The sequence below is a fragment of the Sarcophilus harrisii genome, chromosome 3 (assembly GCF_902635505.1).
Source record: "Sarcophilus harrisii chromosome 3, mSarHar1.11, whole genome shotgun sequence".
Classification (NCBI taxonomy): domain Eukaryota; kingdom Metazoa; phylum Chordata; class Mammalia; order Dasyuromorphia; family Dasyuridae; genus Sarcophilus; species Sarcophilus harrisii.
In genome coordinates, this window is record NC_045428.1 from 225,153,228 (window position 1) to 225,172,270 (window position 19,043).

At 32.3% G+C, this 19,043-nt stretch overlaps 1 protein-coding gene across 5 annotated transcripts in view; it reads left to right on the forward strand.

The window, feature by feature from the left end:
- UBE3A (ubiquitin protein ligase E3A) overlaps positions 1 to 19,043 on the forward strand; it is a 76,991-nt gene that overhangs the window by 12,053 nt on the left and 45,895 nt on the right. For all 5 annotated transcript variants that reach the window (XM_003765632.4, XM_031959104.1, XM_031959103.1 and 2 more), the window contains one exon: positions 13,819 to 14,129. In XM_003765632.4, coding sequence (XP_003765680.1) covers positions 13,819 to 14,129 — 311 coding nt within the window. The remainder of the gene's footprint in view (positions 1 to 13,818; positions 14,130 to 19,043) is intronic.

Sequence of the window (19,043 nt, forward strand, 5' to 3'; positions counted from 1 at the left end):
GTGGTTTTTTCATGTTGAATGAGTGTCAGTATTATTCTTAACATAATTATCAATATGACTCTCCATGTTATAAAAGCTTTCTACATTTAACAGAATATAGAAAGTAACAGAAATGTAAGAAATTATAGTTTGTTAGTATTTTATTTCATAGATCAAGATAAATGAATTAAGTTTTCATCAGTAAATATTTGTTAAGCTCCCAATGTGTGCCATCACTATGCTAAGCACTGGGAATAATACATATATAGAAAAATGGACAGTACCATCAAAGAGCTTACAATTTTTTTTTCAATTTGAAGCTGTCAGTATTAAGTGACTTGCCAGGGTCATACAGCTACTAAGTATCTGAGACTGGATTTGAACTCTAAAACCTGTGCTGTATCCTTTACACTACCTACCTGCCCTAAGCTTACAGTCTAATGGGGAAAGACAAACATACTAAGGCAATCTAGTATTTAATTCATGTCCATGATAGAGAAGTCTCATAGTAGTTCAGCTAGGTGAGAAATAAGATATCCAAGTTGAGTAGTACACTCCTTCAATGGAGGTGTTAAGTTCATGGGTTCAATCAAAGAGGCAGAGGGTGATAATGAAGTGGATCAGATCGTTGCCACTACAGGAGGAAAAAAAATGCCTAGTAGTGGTATTACTGTTGGCTCATAGGGTGTTTACATTGTAATGGGTTTTGAAATTCTAAATTGTTTTCCTTACTGGTTAATCCAGTTTATGCACAGTTCTATAAGCAGTATTCCTGTCCACTCACAGCCCCCCCAATAGTTATTATTAATTTATTCTTTTGTCATTTTTAGCCAAGCTGAGAGGTGTAAGGTGTAACTTCTGAATTTTGTTAAATTTATAGTTCTCTTATTTATAGTTCTCTTATTTGTGACTTGCACCATTTTCTCACCTCATGGTTGATAGCTTGTACTTTATCATTTGAAAATTGTGTGTTATTAACTTAGACCATTTATCTAGTAGGGGCACGGTTCATACATATATTTATATAAATTTCTTCATATATCTTAGTATACCTTAATCCAATAAGTTTTCTCTCAACATTTTCCCCCAGTTGTTTCTCTTCAGATTTTTTAAAAATTATTTTCCCCAATTACATGTAAAAACAAATTTAAAACATTTGTTGGGTTTTTTTGCTTGTTTAAGTTCTAAATTCTATTCTTCCCTCCCACCTCTTCCCTTTTCCCCTGAAATGGTAAGCAGTCTGATAGAGATTATTCATGTGTAATCCTATAAAAATTTCCATATTAGTCATTTTCTACAAAAAAATCTCGAACAAAAAAGCAAGTGAAAAATAGTATGCTTTGGTCAGACAGCATCGGTTTTTTCTCTATAAGTGTTTTTTTATCACGAGTCCTTTGGGATTGTATTGCTAAGAATAGTTAAAGCATTCACAGTTGTTGATAGTCCAGTATTCTTACTTTGCATAATGTCTTCTTGGTTTTGCTCACTTCATAAGTCTTTTCAGATTTTTCTGAAATCATCCTGCTTGCTTACCATTTCTTTATAGCACAATAGAATTCCATCATAATTATATGTTTGTTCAGCCATTCACCAGTCAATGGACATCCCTTCAATTTCTAATTCTTAGTCACCACAAAAAATATTTTTGTGCAGTTTTTTCCTCCCTCCCTTTCTTACCTTTCTTCCTCTCTCCTTCCCTCCCTCCCTCCCTCTTTCCTTTCCTCCCTTCCTTCTTGCTTTTTTCCCTTTGAGATACAAACCTAATTGTGGTTTTTCTGGATCAAAAAGTTTGCATGGTTATATCCCTTTTGATTCTAACTACATTCACTTAGTATGACCTTCAGAAGCTTTTCAGTTTTTTGTAGCCAAATTATTCATTTTATCTTTGATGAATATCTCTCTTCCTTGGCAAGATAAGAATTGTTTCCCTAACCATAGTCACAAAAGGTATCCTTGTCCTCTAATTAGTTTATAATATGATACTGTTAGATCATATATTCACTTAAGATTTATTGTAGTGTGCAGTATAACATGTTGGTCTAAACTTAAATTCTGCCAGACCACTTTCCTGTTTTCCAAGCAGTTTTTGTTGATTAGGAATTCCTTATACCACTGGTGTCTTTTGTTTTGTTTTGTTTTGTTTTCAAATACTTTATCCATTATGTTTGATTGCTTCTGCATTTTGTTTGGCCTTTCTCTTGCATTGATCAACTTTGCCCTTTTTAAAAATATTTAATAAATATATTTATCATTTTATTTTTCCCCAGTTACATGCAAAAACAGTTTTAAACATTTATTTTTAAAACGTTTGAGTTCCAAATTCTCTCCTTTCTTCCCTCCCCACTCTCCCTTATTGAAAAGGCAAGTAATTTGTTATAGCTTATACGTGTCTAGTCAAACAAAACATTTCCATAATAGTCATGTTGTGAAAGAAAACCTACCCCTTCCCCAATTTGATCTCCCTTCTATCACTCCAGGTCCATACCTTTTTTATTCCCTTCCCCAACTTTTTTTTTTCCTGTATGGTAAGGTAGATTTTTGTATCCAATTAAGTATATATGTTATTCTCTCTTTGAGCCAGTTCTGATGAGAATAAGTAAGGTTCACTATGTAATGCTGGAGAAACTGAGGCAAGATAGAGATTAGAGAGTTTTTAATATTTTATTTGAAAGGGAAAGATTTATTGGGACCAGATGGATCCATGGTTTGGTCCCAGGGCTGAATGAGACTATAGTCTCCAAGAATCCAGCAAACAGTGTGAGTTCTCAATGACATATATACACATGGCTCAGATACAGGGGGTAGACAGAGGCAGGGTGCTAAGTCAGAGTGCTAAGAGCAGGAACAGGACTCTGACAGGGTAGGGAGAGGCACTGGAGATGGGGACAACATAATGGGGGAGGCACCAGAGATGGGGAGGGGCATATTGAGAAAACATTATCTGATAATCTGATAAATTGGGATGGGGAGAAGCATTCTGATGTTCTAAAATATAAGATCTTTTATCCTTATCAAATATTCTGATGATTGAGAGGGAGGGGTGGTTGAGCAGAACAATTAGGGAAACTGAGTCAGGACAATAAAAGAGAAACAACTGTGGCACAACAACTTACTCCTCCCCTCCTCCTTTTCCCCTCCACTAAGCTTTTTCTTGCCATTTTTATTTAAGATAATTTACCCCATACTGCTTCTCCCTTTTCCTTTCTCCTATTACATTCCTCTCTTATCCCTTAATTTTTTTGATACCATCCCTTCATATTCAACTCACATTTATTTTTAACTCTATTTATTTTCTTTTTAACTGCCCTAAAAAGGAAAAAAAGTTTTTAGGTGTTTCAAATATCATCTTCCCATGTAGGGTGTAAACTGTTTAAACCTTATTAGGTCCCTTATGATTTCTTTTTCCTTTTTACCTTATGTTTCTCTTGAGTGTTGTAATTAAAAATCAAATTTTCTCTTCAGCTCTTATCTTTTCTTCAACAATAGTTGAAAGTCCTCTAATTCATTGAATGCCAATTTTTATCTCCTGAAGGATTATACCGTTTTGTTGGGTAGAAGATTCTTGGTTGTAATCTACCTTTGCTCTCTAGAATGTCAAATTCCAAACCTTTTGATCTTTTAATATAGAAGCTGCTAAATCTTGCATTATCCTGTCTCCACAATACTTGAATTCTTTCTTTCATCTGGGATTCTGGATATAATAATCTTGGGGGTTTTCATTTTGGAATCTCTCTTGAGAGGTGATTTAGAGGAGAGGATATCCTTCAATTTCTATTTTACCCTCTCTTTCTGGAATATCAGAGCAGTTTTTCTTGAGAACTTTATGAAAGATTATATCTAGGCTCTCTTTTTGATCATGGCTTTCAGGATAGTCCACCAATTTTTACCTTCTTTCTCCTGGATATATTTTTTAAGCCAGTCTTTCCCCTGGGATCATGACATATTTCATGTCTTCTATTTTTTCATTCTTTTGATTTTGTTTTATTGTTTCTTGAATTCTCATTATGTCCATTAGCTTCCATTTGATAATTCTACTTTTTAAGGATTTTTTTTTTTTTTCCTTCACTGAACATTTGTGCCTCTCTTTCTATTTGGCCAATTCTACTTTTTAAAGCCTTCTTCTTTTGATTGGTTTTTGTGTCTTCTTTATCATTTAGCCTAGTCTATTTTTTTTTTTTTTTGAGCTATTAGTTTTTTCAGTATTTTTTTGTGCTCTTCCATAGCCTGAGACCATTTTTTTTAGAGGTACTTTTAGGGATCTGTAAATTTTAGTTCCTCTGAGATGGTGTGATCTAAGAAGAGGTGTATTTAGTCTTCTCCTGGTTTGTGAATGACCACAAGCACTTTTCTGCCCTGGGACTGTGAGGAGGATAACCGTTCTGGGGTGCTAGGGCTCCTTTTTGCCCAGGCCTGGGTGCGAGGATGGGCAAAGCAACAGAGGCCAGCCTCAGTGTTAGTAGAAAAAACCCGTCAGTGCCTTTTGGCCAGTTGTGTGACCTGCTTATTGTCTTTGGGCCGAGAGTTCTGGAAACGGCCCCTGCCACTGCTGCCACTGATTCACTTTGCCCCAAGGCCTATTCTAGTTTGCTGGGGCTGAAACCTCTATTATCCTGTGAATCTCTGTTCAGCTTGTTTTTTTAAGTATACAGAATATCTCAAAGTTCTTACTACTGTTTTAAGTTATTAAAGGTTAAGACTACACTAAGATTTTGGGACACCATACATATTAAGTTTATGTGGCAGTCCAGTACTAACCTTGCTTGTCTGTATCCTCTTCTGAATTTTCTCCTGTGATTCTTTAAATGTTTCATTTGTCCTCTATTTTTGGCATTGTTATTGTTAACCTTACTTTTCCTTTGTAATTCTTTCCCCATAGCTTTCACTTTGTTATTCCCTATCCCCACCAAAAAAGGAAAGGAAGAAAGCATTCCTTTAAAGCATAAAAGTAAATTCTTATATTGGCTGTGTCTAAAAATATGGTTATGTCTCAGCTTGTGTATCTAGTCAATTGCCTCTCAAGACTGAAGAATATGATTCATTGAGTCTTTTGCAGCATTAGAGATCCTTAAATTTTTCAAAAATTGTTTTCCTCTATAATATTGAAATCATAAATTCTTCCTTTAGTTTTTCTTACTCTACTTTTTATCAGTTCATACAAATCTTATTTTTCTGAACTTCTCCTCATTTCTCGTAACACAGTTTTACTCCATATACCATAATTAGTTTAGCTATTCCTCAATTCATAGGAATTCATGTTTCCAATTCTTTGTTAAATAAAAGTGCTGCTACAAATTTTTTTATATATAATGATTTCTTTGTTTTATAGCTACTAATGGTATTGCTTGACAGAGTTTAATAGTGACTTTTGAGTGATAGTTTCAGATTCCTTTACCAAATGATTGGAAAATTCACACTGTCATCAGTAATATATTAATATTCTATTCATTCTATATCTTAGGAATAATTCTCATTTTCCTTTTTTTCATCTTTGTCAATTTTGAAGGTTAAGAAGTGGAAAGCAGAGTTTTAATTTTCATTTCTCTTAGTGATCTGAACCAATTTTTATCATTATTGATAGTTTCCCCTGTTTTTGGAATAAATTGTGGAAGAAACAAAACATCTTACCAAGAACTCCACTGATTCACTGATGAATGCAGGAAAGATTTAGTTTACATTCTTGCAAGCATGAGTGCCTAGATTAGTAGATTCACCTTTGAAACTTCAAAGGCAGGATTTTATTTCCTATCCTGAAGGGCAAGTTCCTCTCCTGATTCTCCATTAATTGGATGTTATAGAATTTACAAGAAATGAATCTCCACTCCCCATTATTTAACTGTGTCCCTGCTTCCAAGGAGGTTACATTCTGAAGGGGGAAAGTAATTGAAAAGGACTAAGGGCAAAGAACAAAAGATTCTTTTCAAATCTCAGGTCACCCTGATTACTAAAGTCAGTCCCTGTCCCCAAGGAACTTACATTCTTACTTTCTTTTAAGGGAAGATAGTCTGGACCCTTGATAATTCTTTGTCCTTTGTGGGTTTCAATTTTCTAATTTTAAGTTTCATTTCTCCAATTTAATTTTTGTAACTGTGGAAATCAAATGCCCATCCATTTCTCACATTGTTTATATTCCTTGATCATTTATCTATTGTGCAGTGTCTATTGTTCTTATGTATTTAAATCATTTCCCAGAATATAGATATGACTACTCCAGGGAAATTTTTCAAGAAATTTTCCTCAGTTTACTAATTTTCAATTCAACATTAATCAAACTGCATTGATTTTGTTGATGCAAATCAGAATTGTTCATTTTTTTTTCTCATATGAGGATATTATTTGATCACAAACTCTTTTCCTATCTATAGTTTGAAAGGCATTTCCTTGCCTATTTCTCTAATTTGTTTTTCATCCTTTATATGTCATGTAGCCAATTGTAACTTACTGAATGAAGTACATGGTGTGACACCTAGGAATCAATAGTCCATAAACAAACATTAAGTACTTAATAGGGGTTAGACACTGTGGTAATTATTAGAGATACCATGAAAGGCTTAAGACAATCCCTGTCCTTCCTGTGGGAAAAGCATGTGGGGAAGGAGAGAGATTACCTATTGGCAGGGCATGATACAGTCCTATAACCTAGAGAGAAATGATCTGAGAAAATGAGAGTTTCAGAGTTGATTTCATATTATTACAGTTATTACAGTTACATGCTGAAGATCATGAAGTTTAGAAGTTAGCCAGGTGGGAAATGCTGAAACAAATTTCTGGGATGCCTTTCTCAAAATGAGGACCTAGGAGAAGCTCCTGGATATTTAACCCCATCTCCTATCCTCTTCAGAAGGGGGGGAGGATCCCAGGTCCCAGAGTTAATTTTGTTATGCTGAATATTTTTAAATATCTATTCATTTAGCAAGGCATGTGCCTGTTAAATGATGTTTTATTCCATCTATCTTTAGCTTTTATTTGACAAAATTCTGTGAAATTAACTAGATAGTCCATTGTAGTCCAATAAAGAATTCATTTATTAATTGGTGGTTACTAAATTCTCTTCACAAATTCTTTTGCCACATTGTGACTTGGACATAACTCCTAGGTTCTTGAAGGCTATCCCAGCAATGCTTTCTGGTAGGTTATATTAAATTAGAAAGACTGTCCTAGTCTAACTAAAATATATAGGGCCCAGCCTACTTAAATCCTGAGCATCTCATTGCCAGCAAGGGCCCAACTGCATAAAACTTCTTTTGTGGCAACCCATGAAATAGCTTAAAATATAAAATTATCCTTAGTTCTCCAGATACTAAACACATATGCATATTCATGCCTCCAAATGCATCTGTATACATATTAGATAGTTAGATATCATAAACTGATATCATAATGGAGTTTGCCAATGCTAGTTGGCAAGAAAAGTACTTGGACTTAACCAAAAGTAGAGAAATTTATGCTGTTTCCAGCAAAGGAAATTAATAAGAATGCCCAGAAAGCTATGGAGAGAATCAAGGGATGAAAGTGTCACTAAAACCCAGGGAAGGCACTAGTGTCTAGAAAAGTGAACAACATCAGATGTTATAAAGGGTTCAAGAAGAAAGAAAGGGAAAAATAAGGCAGCTGGTATTAAACAATTAAGAAATCATTGGTAACCTTAGAGAAACCAGTTTCTGTTAAGTGATTTTGATGCAATTCATAGAGAGCTTTTTCCAGGAGTTTGTCTGGGAGAAGTAGAGAGGTATAGGGAAGTAACTTAGGGATATAATAGAATCAGTTGAAAATTTTTAAAGCACTTTTGGAAACAGAACAGGAGTCAAAGAAAGGAGAAACTGAAAATGAAAGAGAAAAAAGAATGGTGATTGAAAGGGAAATTTCTAGAGGAGACAGGAAATTGGCCAGCAGATATTATATTTGAAAATTAAAAGTTCACCTTTTCCTCTGTGAGTGGAACTGAAGTAGGATGGTAAGGTAGTTTTAAATGTAGAATTGAGAAGAAGAAGGAACTGGTGATGGATCCTCTTTACAGAGGATTAATTAGTAACAATCACACATAAGCCTCCTTCAGTGGATGACTTCAGTTTTTTCAGTGAAGCATGAAGATAGACCTTGTGGTTTGGGGGACCAGTGCCTTGAGGAGAGAAAAGCAGATTTAGAACTTGTATTTTGGAAAGTGAGATAGAGGATCAATCAGTGAAGAGTAATAAGCAATGAAGGCTCAGTTAAGATTAGTTATTGTAAACTTTTAATGAACCCAGGCAGAATGGTTGTATGGCTTTCTCCATTGATGTTTAGCAGCACGTATAGTATCAACTATATTCATCTTCACTTCTTAAAGGAACGATGAAAAAAGTAACCTTCATAATGATGTCAGAAGAGTTCAGCAATAAGTTTAGCCAATAAACCCATTAGGAAGTAATGTCCTTTATTTAGGGCAAAGATCTGTCCTCAGCATTTAGCACAGTTTTCTGTGCTAGGTACTTGATAAATAAATAAAAAGTATTAGAATAATGGAAGATCAAGAACCGTATCATTCAAGAAAACAGGAGAAAAAAGTGAGACTTTAATGAAAGAGGGCAACAAAGAGTTCAAAATTAAATAGATTGGCTACTGATTCTATTTTCTTTTTTTCACTCCACAATAATAGAGCTACCATCTATCATATACTACTAATAATTGTCAAGCACCAATGTAGTTTGCCAATACCAGTTGGCAAGAAGAGAGCTTAGATCTAACCAAAAGTCCAGGAAAAACAATTTGTGCTGGCAGCAACATATTATTTAAGACATTTAGAATCAATTTTAAATTATCTTAGTAAGGAATAGATTCCAAAAGAAGGCAAAAGATTAACGCGGTTTTATGTTTCAGATTTGTGATCCTGAACGTATCACCAAATTCTGACCTAAATGAGATAATAATTGTAAAGCACTTAAATACATTCCTGGCACAAAGTAAGCAGTATATAAATGTTACTTATTATTATCATTATTGTTATGTCTTGATAAGAATTATCTGCACATATTCAGGATGTCATTGTTAACAGAAAAAACTGTTGGCTTTTATAAATGAGGATCTAGGTAGTACATTGAATAGAACATTAGATTATATATCAGGAAGATCTAGGTTCAGACCTACCTTCAGATACTTAACTAGCTGTGAAACCCTTGGCAAGTTCCTTAATTACTGACTGTCTAACTTCTGACTATGCTTAACTGTAAAAAAGGAATAATAATAGTACTTACCTTACAAGGTCATTGTAAGTATTGTATGAGATAATATTTGTAAAATACTTAAAGTGCCTGGAACATAGTAAGCACTTAGCCTTTTCCTTTCCCTACCTTCTTTCTTATAAATGCTTTTCTGTGGAGCATCAGCTGACTGATGGGTAGAGGACACAGCATACCACTGTTTATTTACTATTTGTTGATTATAAAAAGCACCTGACTTGGCAAATTTCAGGGTTTACTTTAACAAGGTATTCAGATCATGAAAGAATTCCTGATACGTGGAGAGGTTAAAAAAAAAAATTGTTCCTTTGATTATCAATATCAAACAAAACATAAAATACAAAGATATTTACTGAAGGTATTCATGGAAATTATCTTGGGAAATTTTCAAACCAAAATGTGATTTCTTTTGTCTACTTAAAGTTCTCCAATGCTCCTCTTTGCAAATAACCTTATGCTGGTTATATTAAGGTGTAGAATACTTTGGAAACTTTCCAGTGACTTCCCTAATCATTCAAAAGAAATTTTTCTACTACTCATTGTTGAGTCATTTCAGTGATATCTAACTTTGGCAAAGATGCTGGAGTGGTTTGTCATTCCCTTCTCCAACTCATTTTCAGAGTAGGAAGCAGTATTAAGTGACTTGTCTATGTTACACAGTAAATAAGGATATAAAGCTGGATTTGAACTCGGAAAAACTTTATGCACGTCTCCACTTAGCTGCCCTAAAGATTGTCAACAGACAAATCACATCACTGATCAAACTTATGTGAAACCATGTTTATAATAAGAGAATATATATATGTTACCCAGATCTGGTTCTATCATTCCATAATTCTTTTTCATTTTTCCTTCTTCATGGTGCTACATTATCAACTGTATCCAAGTACATAAGTGGATAGTTTTGTTTATTATAAATTATTAAAAGTAAAGCAGGTACTCTGTATTAAAATCATGTGTATTTTGGAGAATATGTAGGAATGATCAAAAGTGAATAATTTTATATTCTTTAATAACTTCTGCATAAGCAACTCTTTTATTTAAAATTTCACATAAGATGACCATATTAAAGAAGATTCTAACAAAGGAAATTTTGTGTTAATGTTTCAGAAAGAGTCATTTGGGAGAACTTTATAATTTTTAATATACTTTAGTGCTGAGAAATATTATGTAATTTTAAATATATTTTTGTCAGAGAAGAATACTAGGATTTATACTTGAAATTTTAACGAAAAATAATAATTTAATGTCTTACAGGTTTCTGGCTAATTAAGCAGATTGGATACAACATAGTATTAGTGAAACTCAGGTTTTAGTTTTATTCTTTACACTATCCAAATTAGTATAAATTTTAAATTAGCTCCAAATTAATTAGATTTTAGAAGTCTTTTGTAATTAGTTGTTTTTTGAAAATGTCAGTTTTTTCCCAGATGAATTAGGTTGTGATATTGTGACTTTAGAATATGAATATTGCTTTGGGCATACTTCCTTTCTCTAAACTAATAATAATAGCTGCTTTTTTTTAATGTTTAAAGATTACAAAATGCTTCTCATACATTATCCTTTTTCTTTAGAGATATTCTCTAAGGTCAGCACTACAGGTGCTTTTTTTCCTTTTTTATGCATGAGGAAGCTGAGACTCAGTGATTAATCATTGACCCAGAACCACACACTTCTTATTTAACTTTTCTTTCCACTATGCCACACTGCTTATGAAATTCAGGGACTATTATTGGAAAGGGGAAAAAAAAAAAAGAAAGCTTATGTATTATCCTGACTGGCTCCATGATACTTGAAAGCTTATGTATTAATGAGTTAATATTGGTTCATAATTTAGGAACAACTGAGGTAGATTATTTCTAGATTTCTTTTGAAAGATTATTGATACATAACACATGTATATAAATATTCTAAAGCTTTGCTTTCCAGGGAGTTCTATTCTACCTATCAGATACTTAATTTACTTGTGGTTCTCTACATAAAGAGGATTCCCAAAATGATCACTATGGCATCTGATTAAATTTTGCTTGTATAAAATTGAAAAGTCTTCTGAGGAAGACTATTTTATTTACTTTTTTATTGTTTTATTTTACACATTCATTGATTTTTTTAAAAAAAATAAATATATTTCTTTACGAATCATGCTGGGAGAAAAAAATCAGAACAAGAAGGGAAAAGCCAAGAGAGAGAGAAAAAAAGAAGTGAGCATAGCATGTATTGATTTACATTCAGTCTCCGTAGTTCTCTTTCTGGATGCAGATGGTCTTTTCTTAAAAAAGTTTATTGGGATTGCCTTGGATCACTGAACTGATGAAAAGAACCAAGTCTTCATACTTAATCATCACACAGTTTTGCTGTTACTGTATACAATGTATTCCTGGTTCTTCTTGTTTTGCTTAGCATATTTATGTAAATATTTCCAGGCCTTTCTAAAATCAGACTATTCATAAGTTTTAATAGAATATTAATATTCCATTTCTTTCATATACCATAACTTATTCAGTGATTCCCCAATTGAAGGGCATTTATTCATTTTCCCAATTCTTTGCTACAACAAAAAGAGCTTCTGCAAACATTTTTGTACATGTGAGTACTTTTTTTTATCTTCATGATTTCCTTGGGATACAGACCCAGTAATGGCACTGCTGGGTCAAAGGGTATACACAGTTTGATAGGCCTTTGAGCATGGTTCCAGATTGCTCTCCAGAATGACTGGATCAGTTCACAATTCTACTAACAATACATTAGTATCCTAGTTTTCCCACATCCTTCCCAACATTTATCTTTTTTTTTTTTTTTTTTTTTTTTTTTTTTGTCATCATAGCCAGTCTGACACTGAGGAACCATTAATACTTGAAAATAGCTCTTGAGTTTTTCATAAGATTTCCTTGGCACTATTTAACTGATTTAAGAATGATTGATATTGTATAAAATTACATTTGGTACTACTATTCAAAGGATATTTTGGTGAACATAGGGGAAAAAATTGTTATTATTTAATGTGTTTCTCCCTCAACTTTTATAATGAATGTTAGTGGAGAGATATAGATAGGATTTTTTTTTATTTTTAACTTTTATTTTTTTATTAAAATGACATCAGTAAAATGTGTATGGCTATACATCTGGTTTTTTTATCTGCAGAAAGTAAGAGCATTTGTTGACCCCATTTTATTGTACATTGCCCTTGTTTTTTGTTAACTGTTTTGGCATGAGTCATAGGTTACAAATCTGCATGTTTCTTTCATGATAGAGCAGAAGAATAAATTTGATTTAATTTGATTTTGAATGTTACATTACCTGTCTGTGAGATCGGATGTTCTTGTAAGCTTTACAATAAAATCCTGCTTTGAAATGCATGGTTTTTTTCATATACTCTTTATTTAATATATAATTCACTATTGTTATACCTCTACTGTTTTGTGTGGGCTCAGACATTGAAACTTTACTGCTTCTCGCCCCCTCTTGAGGAAGAAACCAAAACAAATTAAAAAAAGCTGAATCTTGGAGGGGCAGCACATCACTATACATGTTTTATATTTAGTTTTGTCTCTGTATACATCCTAGGATATTGTACCCTTTTTTTTCCCCTGCAAATGTGGAGAGTCTGTAGGCTATAATAAAATGTTTTTCTTTATTCAGTAGTCTCTACAGGCTTATTCTGCCAGAATCATATGATCACAGAATTTTAGACTTAGAAATCTAGATTTTTCGATTTAGAATTCATGTAAACCATTCAGGAATCTCTTCTATAACCCCTTGGGTTAGGTTAGATGGCTATCCAATCTTGATTGGTACAAACACTAGTGGTAAATGCCCACTTTCCTTTGAAGGTTACGAAGTATGTAGAATATATAGTCCCTCTTTTTTTTTTTTTCAGCTCATCATAACACATTCATAAACTCTGAATACAATATGAGATGAATTTATTAAACTATTAAGTAATAGGCTTCATAATTATATTTCATAGTTTGGATTTTGAAACTCAACCAATTCTTTTCAGAATAGAATTAGTATAGACAGTTATGTATCATGATATTTTCATGTATGTAGGGTAGTAAATAAATATGAAAAATTAAGTTTAGATTTGTTTTTTTTAAATTTTATAAAATTTTAGCCAGTTACATATGGTATTTACAAACAGTTGCAGTCAAAAGATAGTCTTTAGGTAAAGGGAAAGCAAAACTGTACTTTTAAAATTTTAAGTGGTTATTGTGCAGTCTACACAATTTTAATTATAGACCCATTTTAAAAATATGTTAAAAATATGAACGCATTCTTCGAAAGGTAGGATCCATGTAATTTTCATTAAATATTCCTTATTCTTAGCAATTTATATTTCTTCAAACCTTTTTATACAAAAATGAAATAAAATATAAAATGTTTTAGTTAAATGAAATATCTTAAAAGCTAGTAAATTTTAATTTAACCATACTGATGACAGAACAAATGTTTTGTCACTGATAATCAAAATTTTGATTAAAAATAGAAACCTTATATATTCTTAATTTCTTTTAAAATATTACACAGATTGTGCTTGACTAATTATTGCTTTGCTGAAAATCTGAATGAGCTTTGTATATGAACGCCATACTAATCTTTATGCTTACTGTTTGAATGTTTGGTACAGGAAGCGAGCAGCTGCAAAGCATCTAATAGAACGCTACTACCACCAGTTAACTGAGGGCTGTGGAAATGAGGTCTGCACGAATGAGTTTTGTGCTTCCTGTCCAACTTTTCTTCGTATGGATAACAATGCAGCAGCTATTAAGGCCCTCGAGCTTTATAAGATTAATGCAAAACTCTGTGATCCTCATCCCTCCAAGAAAGGAACCAGCTCAGCTTACCTTGAAAACAACTCTAAAGGTGCCCATAACAACTCCTGCACTGATAGGAAAATGAACAAGAAGGAAGTACAAGGCCCTAGAGATGACTTTAAAGGTAAGAACTTTTATTTTAATTCGAATTTGTTTTTTGATATATTGTTAAATTATTAAGAAATTATGGCATAATGTGAACCCTTCTTTGTAACATTTTTGGTTTATAACATTTTGCTTTTGAAGGATAGCACAAGCATCCATGGTACAAGCTAGCTGTGTTGTTTCAAGCTTTTAATATTATTATTCCATGAATTTGTCAATAAATAACACATTTCTCATGAAATCAATATTATAAATGGTAGGTTACCAGACAGGTCCACATGAATTTATTTAACTTATATTGTACCTAAATTATAATTCTTGATTTTGAAATTATAATCCTATGAGCAGAGGGCCACATGATACAAGAAGATGTATTCTTCCCCCTTTCTTGGGTTTCCCCTAAGCAAAATTTCAATGAAGTGAAGTTTAGCATTCTCCCCTTTGCCTTTCTATACCTCCCTTTTCCACATAGTTATGAACTTTATCCCAAGAGCACAGATCCTACCTCACAAGAATGCTCTCTTCTCTAGAATTACCTATTTTGTTCCCAAATCTCCAAACTTTGGGTTACCTCTGGATAAAGTCTTTGCCAATTTTAAAGAGTTAATTCTCCTAGAAGTATTTGATTTTCATAAAAGAATGCTTGCTAATATAAATGAATTTCAACTTGATAGGATAAAATAGAAAATTTTAGGCTGAAGGTAAGAGATTAAAAAAAAAAACCAAACATGTAGTAGTCTTTCCTAAAGGCAAGTCATCCCTTCAGAAGTTGACTTATCCCTGATTTTCATTGCTTTTTCTTTTTGACTTTTGTATCTATAAAATACTTAGATTATCTATTATGTCCAAGTTTTTTTAATAATTGTTCTTATGATAGTTAAAACCATTTTCAAGCAGAAAAAATTCATAATAATAGTGTTAATAAGATGACTATATATTTGTACAGTCATTTTTCCCCCTCATGTATCCAAATCTTTGTAATAGTTGAAGCACACAGAATTTCCATGATTTAAAAAGAATGAAAATTTTATATACTATTTTCCACAAATTTAACACAAATACTTTGTACCTCCTTTGTTCTTTTCCCTGTTCTCTTCTACCCCAATTACTCAAAGAATTCTTGCTACTTTACTTTGTATTAATATTTGCTGCCTTGACAAAAGCTTGAAAAGTGCTGAAAGTTGGTATCATGGAATGTCTTGTTCAGACTTCTTATTTTATAGAAAGGGAAACAGACAGAATTTAGATTATTTACCAAAGAAACATAGCTCATTAGTTAATATAGTAGCAGCAGGTTTCCGTATTCCCAGCCAAATGATATATGTTCTTTCAATTTGATATCAAGTTAAATTTAAATACTCACCTCTTAGAAAAATGTATGCTAACATATGCAAAGTTGAATAGCCATTTTTTTTAGGATTCAGTTAACTATAATTACAAGAATTTTCAAGAAATTTCAGTTGGCTATCAATTTCTCTAAACTAGGAGAAAAACTTATTTCAGTTCAACAATCCCATATTAAATACCTATTTTGAGTCTAAGATAATCTTTTTAAGCTAAATCCCATCTTTCACATGGTTATCAAAAAGTGAAGCTTAGTTTGTAGTTCAAATTCCAGTTTCACAATCTTTATGAAAAAATAATTTGCTAGATGTCAAGCTGCAAAATCATTTCCAGGAATTTTATTATTATAGGCTTATTGTATAACACCTATGAGTGCAATGAGACAAAAATCTAAACATTTTTGCATTTAATCCTAAAGACAGTGTTATATTCAGGCTGTGTTGTACTAGGGTTCTGTTTAAAAGATTTTCTTTATTGACAGAGAAATTTAACATTCAACTAGTTTGATGTTTTTGTCCTTTGGAATTGACTTGTTTGTGTTTTTAATTTATTCCTTGATTTTTTGTTTGTTTTTTTCAAATCTTTTTCAGTTAATTTTCTTCCCAGATCTATATAACAACTAAATAAATAATTAATAAATAAGATAAAATTTAAAATTTTCTTTTTCCCTTCCATATTTTACAGAAGGATTTCTTTATTGTATAGTAATATTGCAATTAAGTATATATATAGGTCTATTAACCCCTTGATCTTCAAAGTGTTTCTGTGCTCCCCATTCTTGATCTTCAAAGTGTTTCTGTGCTCCCCATTTTTCACTAAAGTAGGGTAAGGGAGCAGTGACATTAATGAAACAAAATAGTTCACAATAATGTGAAAATAAGACAGAGAATGCTGTGGGAAAAAATTATATGCTTGTGATTTATAGATTATTATAAATAATCATCTAATCCTGATCTAGATATATGAAAATACTTAAGATGAAGCTAAACTGTAAACTATTAAATAAGAAAATCATACAAATAATAATGATATTCCAGGGAGAAATCAACCTATACTCAGAAGTTCCTAAGATAGCATTATAATAAATGGTAAAGTTTAACAAGAGAAAAGAAGGCATTTTAAAATAATTTCTTTAGACAATTGTTGAGAATTTTTTTAAATTTTAATATTTGATTTAAAAAGACAAATTGGGTAAAAAAGAAGGTTTTTGTTTTTCAGTTAGTAGATTGTGAGTATTCTGTTCACAAAATTTCTCCAGATCAGTGGAAAGAACAATTATCACATTAGTTCTGTTTATATATTTTAAGTTAGTTAATATTTTTAAACATCTTAGAACATTAGCTTGCCAGTTTTGAGAAAGAATTTGCTGAAAAGTAGGGCAAAATGTATTATGCTTCAGCCATGATATTGAATAGTGATGTTTCCTAACATCTTTATTTGCTGTTTTAAGATTACAAAGTGCTAAACTTGCTTTGAAATATTAACTATTTAATAAATTGAAGAAATAAGAATACTTCTGTAAAAACATTTTCATTTTCATTTTTTTGATTGGGGAAAAAGGTCTTCCTAAAAATATTATTTGTTGCTTTGTTCGTATAAGCACTTGAGTTGCTTGTGCATGGCAAAAGTTTGCTAATTCCTACTGGTTTTACTCATAACTTACTCTTTTAATCTAGTTCAAGTTGAGTTTTCCTTTTATACTCATTTTCTCTCTCTTCTTCCTTTCTATCTCCCCTATTACCCCTTTCCTTACCCCCCCTCCCCCCCCCCGCACCCTTCCCCACAATAGTCCAGTGAATCTGTGATCTTATCATTTTGGCGGCAAATCCTTCCAATAAGAACACATAACTTTTTTATTTTTTGCCCATCTGTTCATGTCTTGTCTATATAAGTATGGAATGGGGAAGTATATAGATCAAGCAGTACTCACTCAGACCGTCCATCGACTATCCAACTTTTCCCAAATATCACTTTAATGGCATCCTTTACCAGCACTTTTCCAACATCTTGACTTGGAAAACTCCAAATTAGCAGTATTTATTTTGTATTGGACTTCTGTTTATTTTGTTAAATATTTCTCAAATTTTAATCTGGTCCAGACAGTGTTCCATCCCGGAAACTTTACATATTTATTCTAGGACTTGATATAATCGGTACTTTATCATTCTCAAATTGGGGGAGGCTCATCATATAAAGAGGAAACCTCTTTAGCTTAAACTGTGGGACTTAAATTTAGGGATTACATCTCTTGCCTGAGGGTAGCAAACATGTCAATATCAAATATGTCTCTGATTTTTTGCCTTATGAATATTCACCAGGGTTTTGAACAAGAAGTTTTTCAGGAAATCTTGTATAAATTTGGTGGGTCCATGGGAGACAACTTGTTAGAGAAAAAACTTTAATGTCATATTTCCCTCCATCAAATATAATGTTTTTATATAATTAGCAAATAAATAATAGGATGTACCATTATAGTAAAAAGAGGTGGTTTTTTAAAAATCATTTTTCTCTTTATTACTCTTACAACTTCATCATTAAACCTTTAGAATGATTTTGTTTAAATGGTTCTTGCCAGCTTTCAAATTTGTTTTTCCTTTCACCTCTTTTGTTGTTTTATGAGCTGAGTTTTTCTGTTCTCTTTTTCTACCTAACAAGTAAGTCAAGTATTATTGAGTAAAGTGGCTTTTAAGCTCTTTATTTACTTACAGAATTTGATATACATCAGTTAAATTTTTATATGAAATTGATATAATTGGTTTCAGTGTCATTTTCTTCCAACCATTTTCCTGTTTTCCTCTCAGATCAATGGCTTATTTACATTGATCAAGTTTGAGTTCTGTTTGCATACCATATTTTTTGGTCACTTTTATCCTTCTAGTTCTGTATTCATTTTGACTTTTTTCCCCAAATAAGTCAGTAATCTTGATTCTTCAGATACTCCTGACTTTGACTCTTAAGACAGTTTTGAGGTAGTCAATGCCCATTAAAATCAGTTTCATTTTTAAAAAATTAGATACTCATGATATCCAATGTCTTCCTGATCTTCAAAACTCCTTTTTTTTTTTCTTTTTTTTTCCCCCTGATATGTGTGATAGAGAGTTGTTAGGATTCTGGGTAATCATCACTTTACTGTTTCTTGTTCCTTAGTTCTGACTTTACTATCTTTTTGTTGATTTTACTATCTTAACTTTGGTGCCATAACATTGAAGTTATTGGATCTTGGAAGCATATGTTTATTTAATTTAGAGCATCTTATGAAACACTTTATCAAATCTCTTTATTGCTTCTTCAATAGATGTTGTATATTAGCTGCAGTTGGTGGTCTTTTGGCAAATACTTAGGAATTCTGTGATAAGAGATGACCAAATACATAATGAAATGATCTTTCTAGTTGCTTCTGAACTTAGGATAGAACCAATTATTTTCCCTTCCAGAGAGAATCTGTGAGCATTCTTCCACTTAGCTTCAACTTCCTTTTAGATGATTTTGTCTGTAGCAAGAATGTCATGATTCATTCTGCTCAGTTCTTTTCAGTGTGTCTTCTTTTTGACCACTGATTGAGAAGTTCATATGTAAAGTTCCAGTAGCT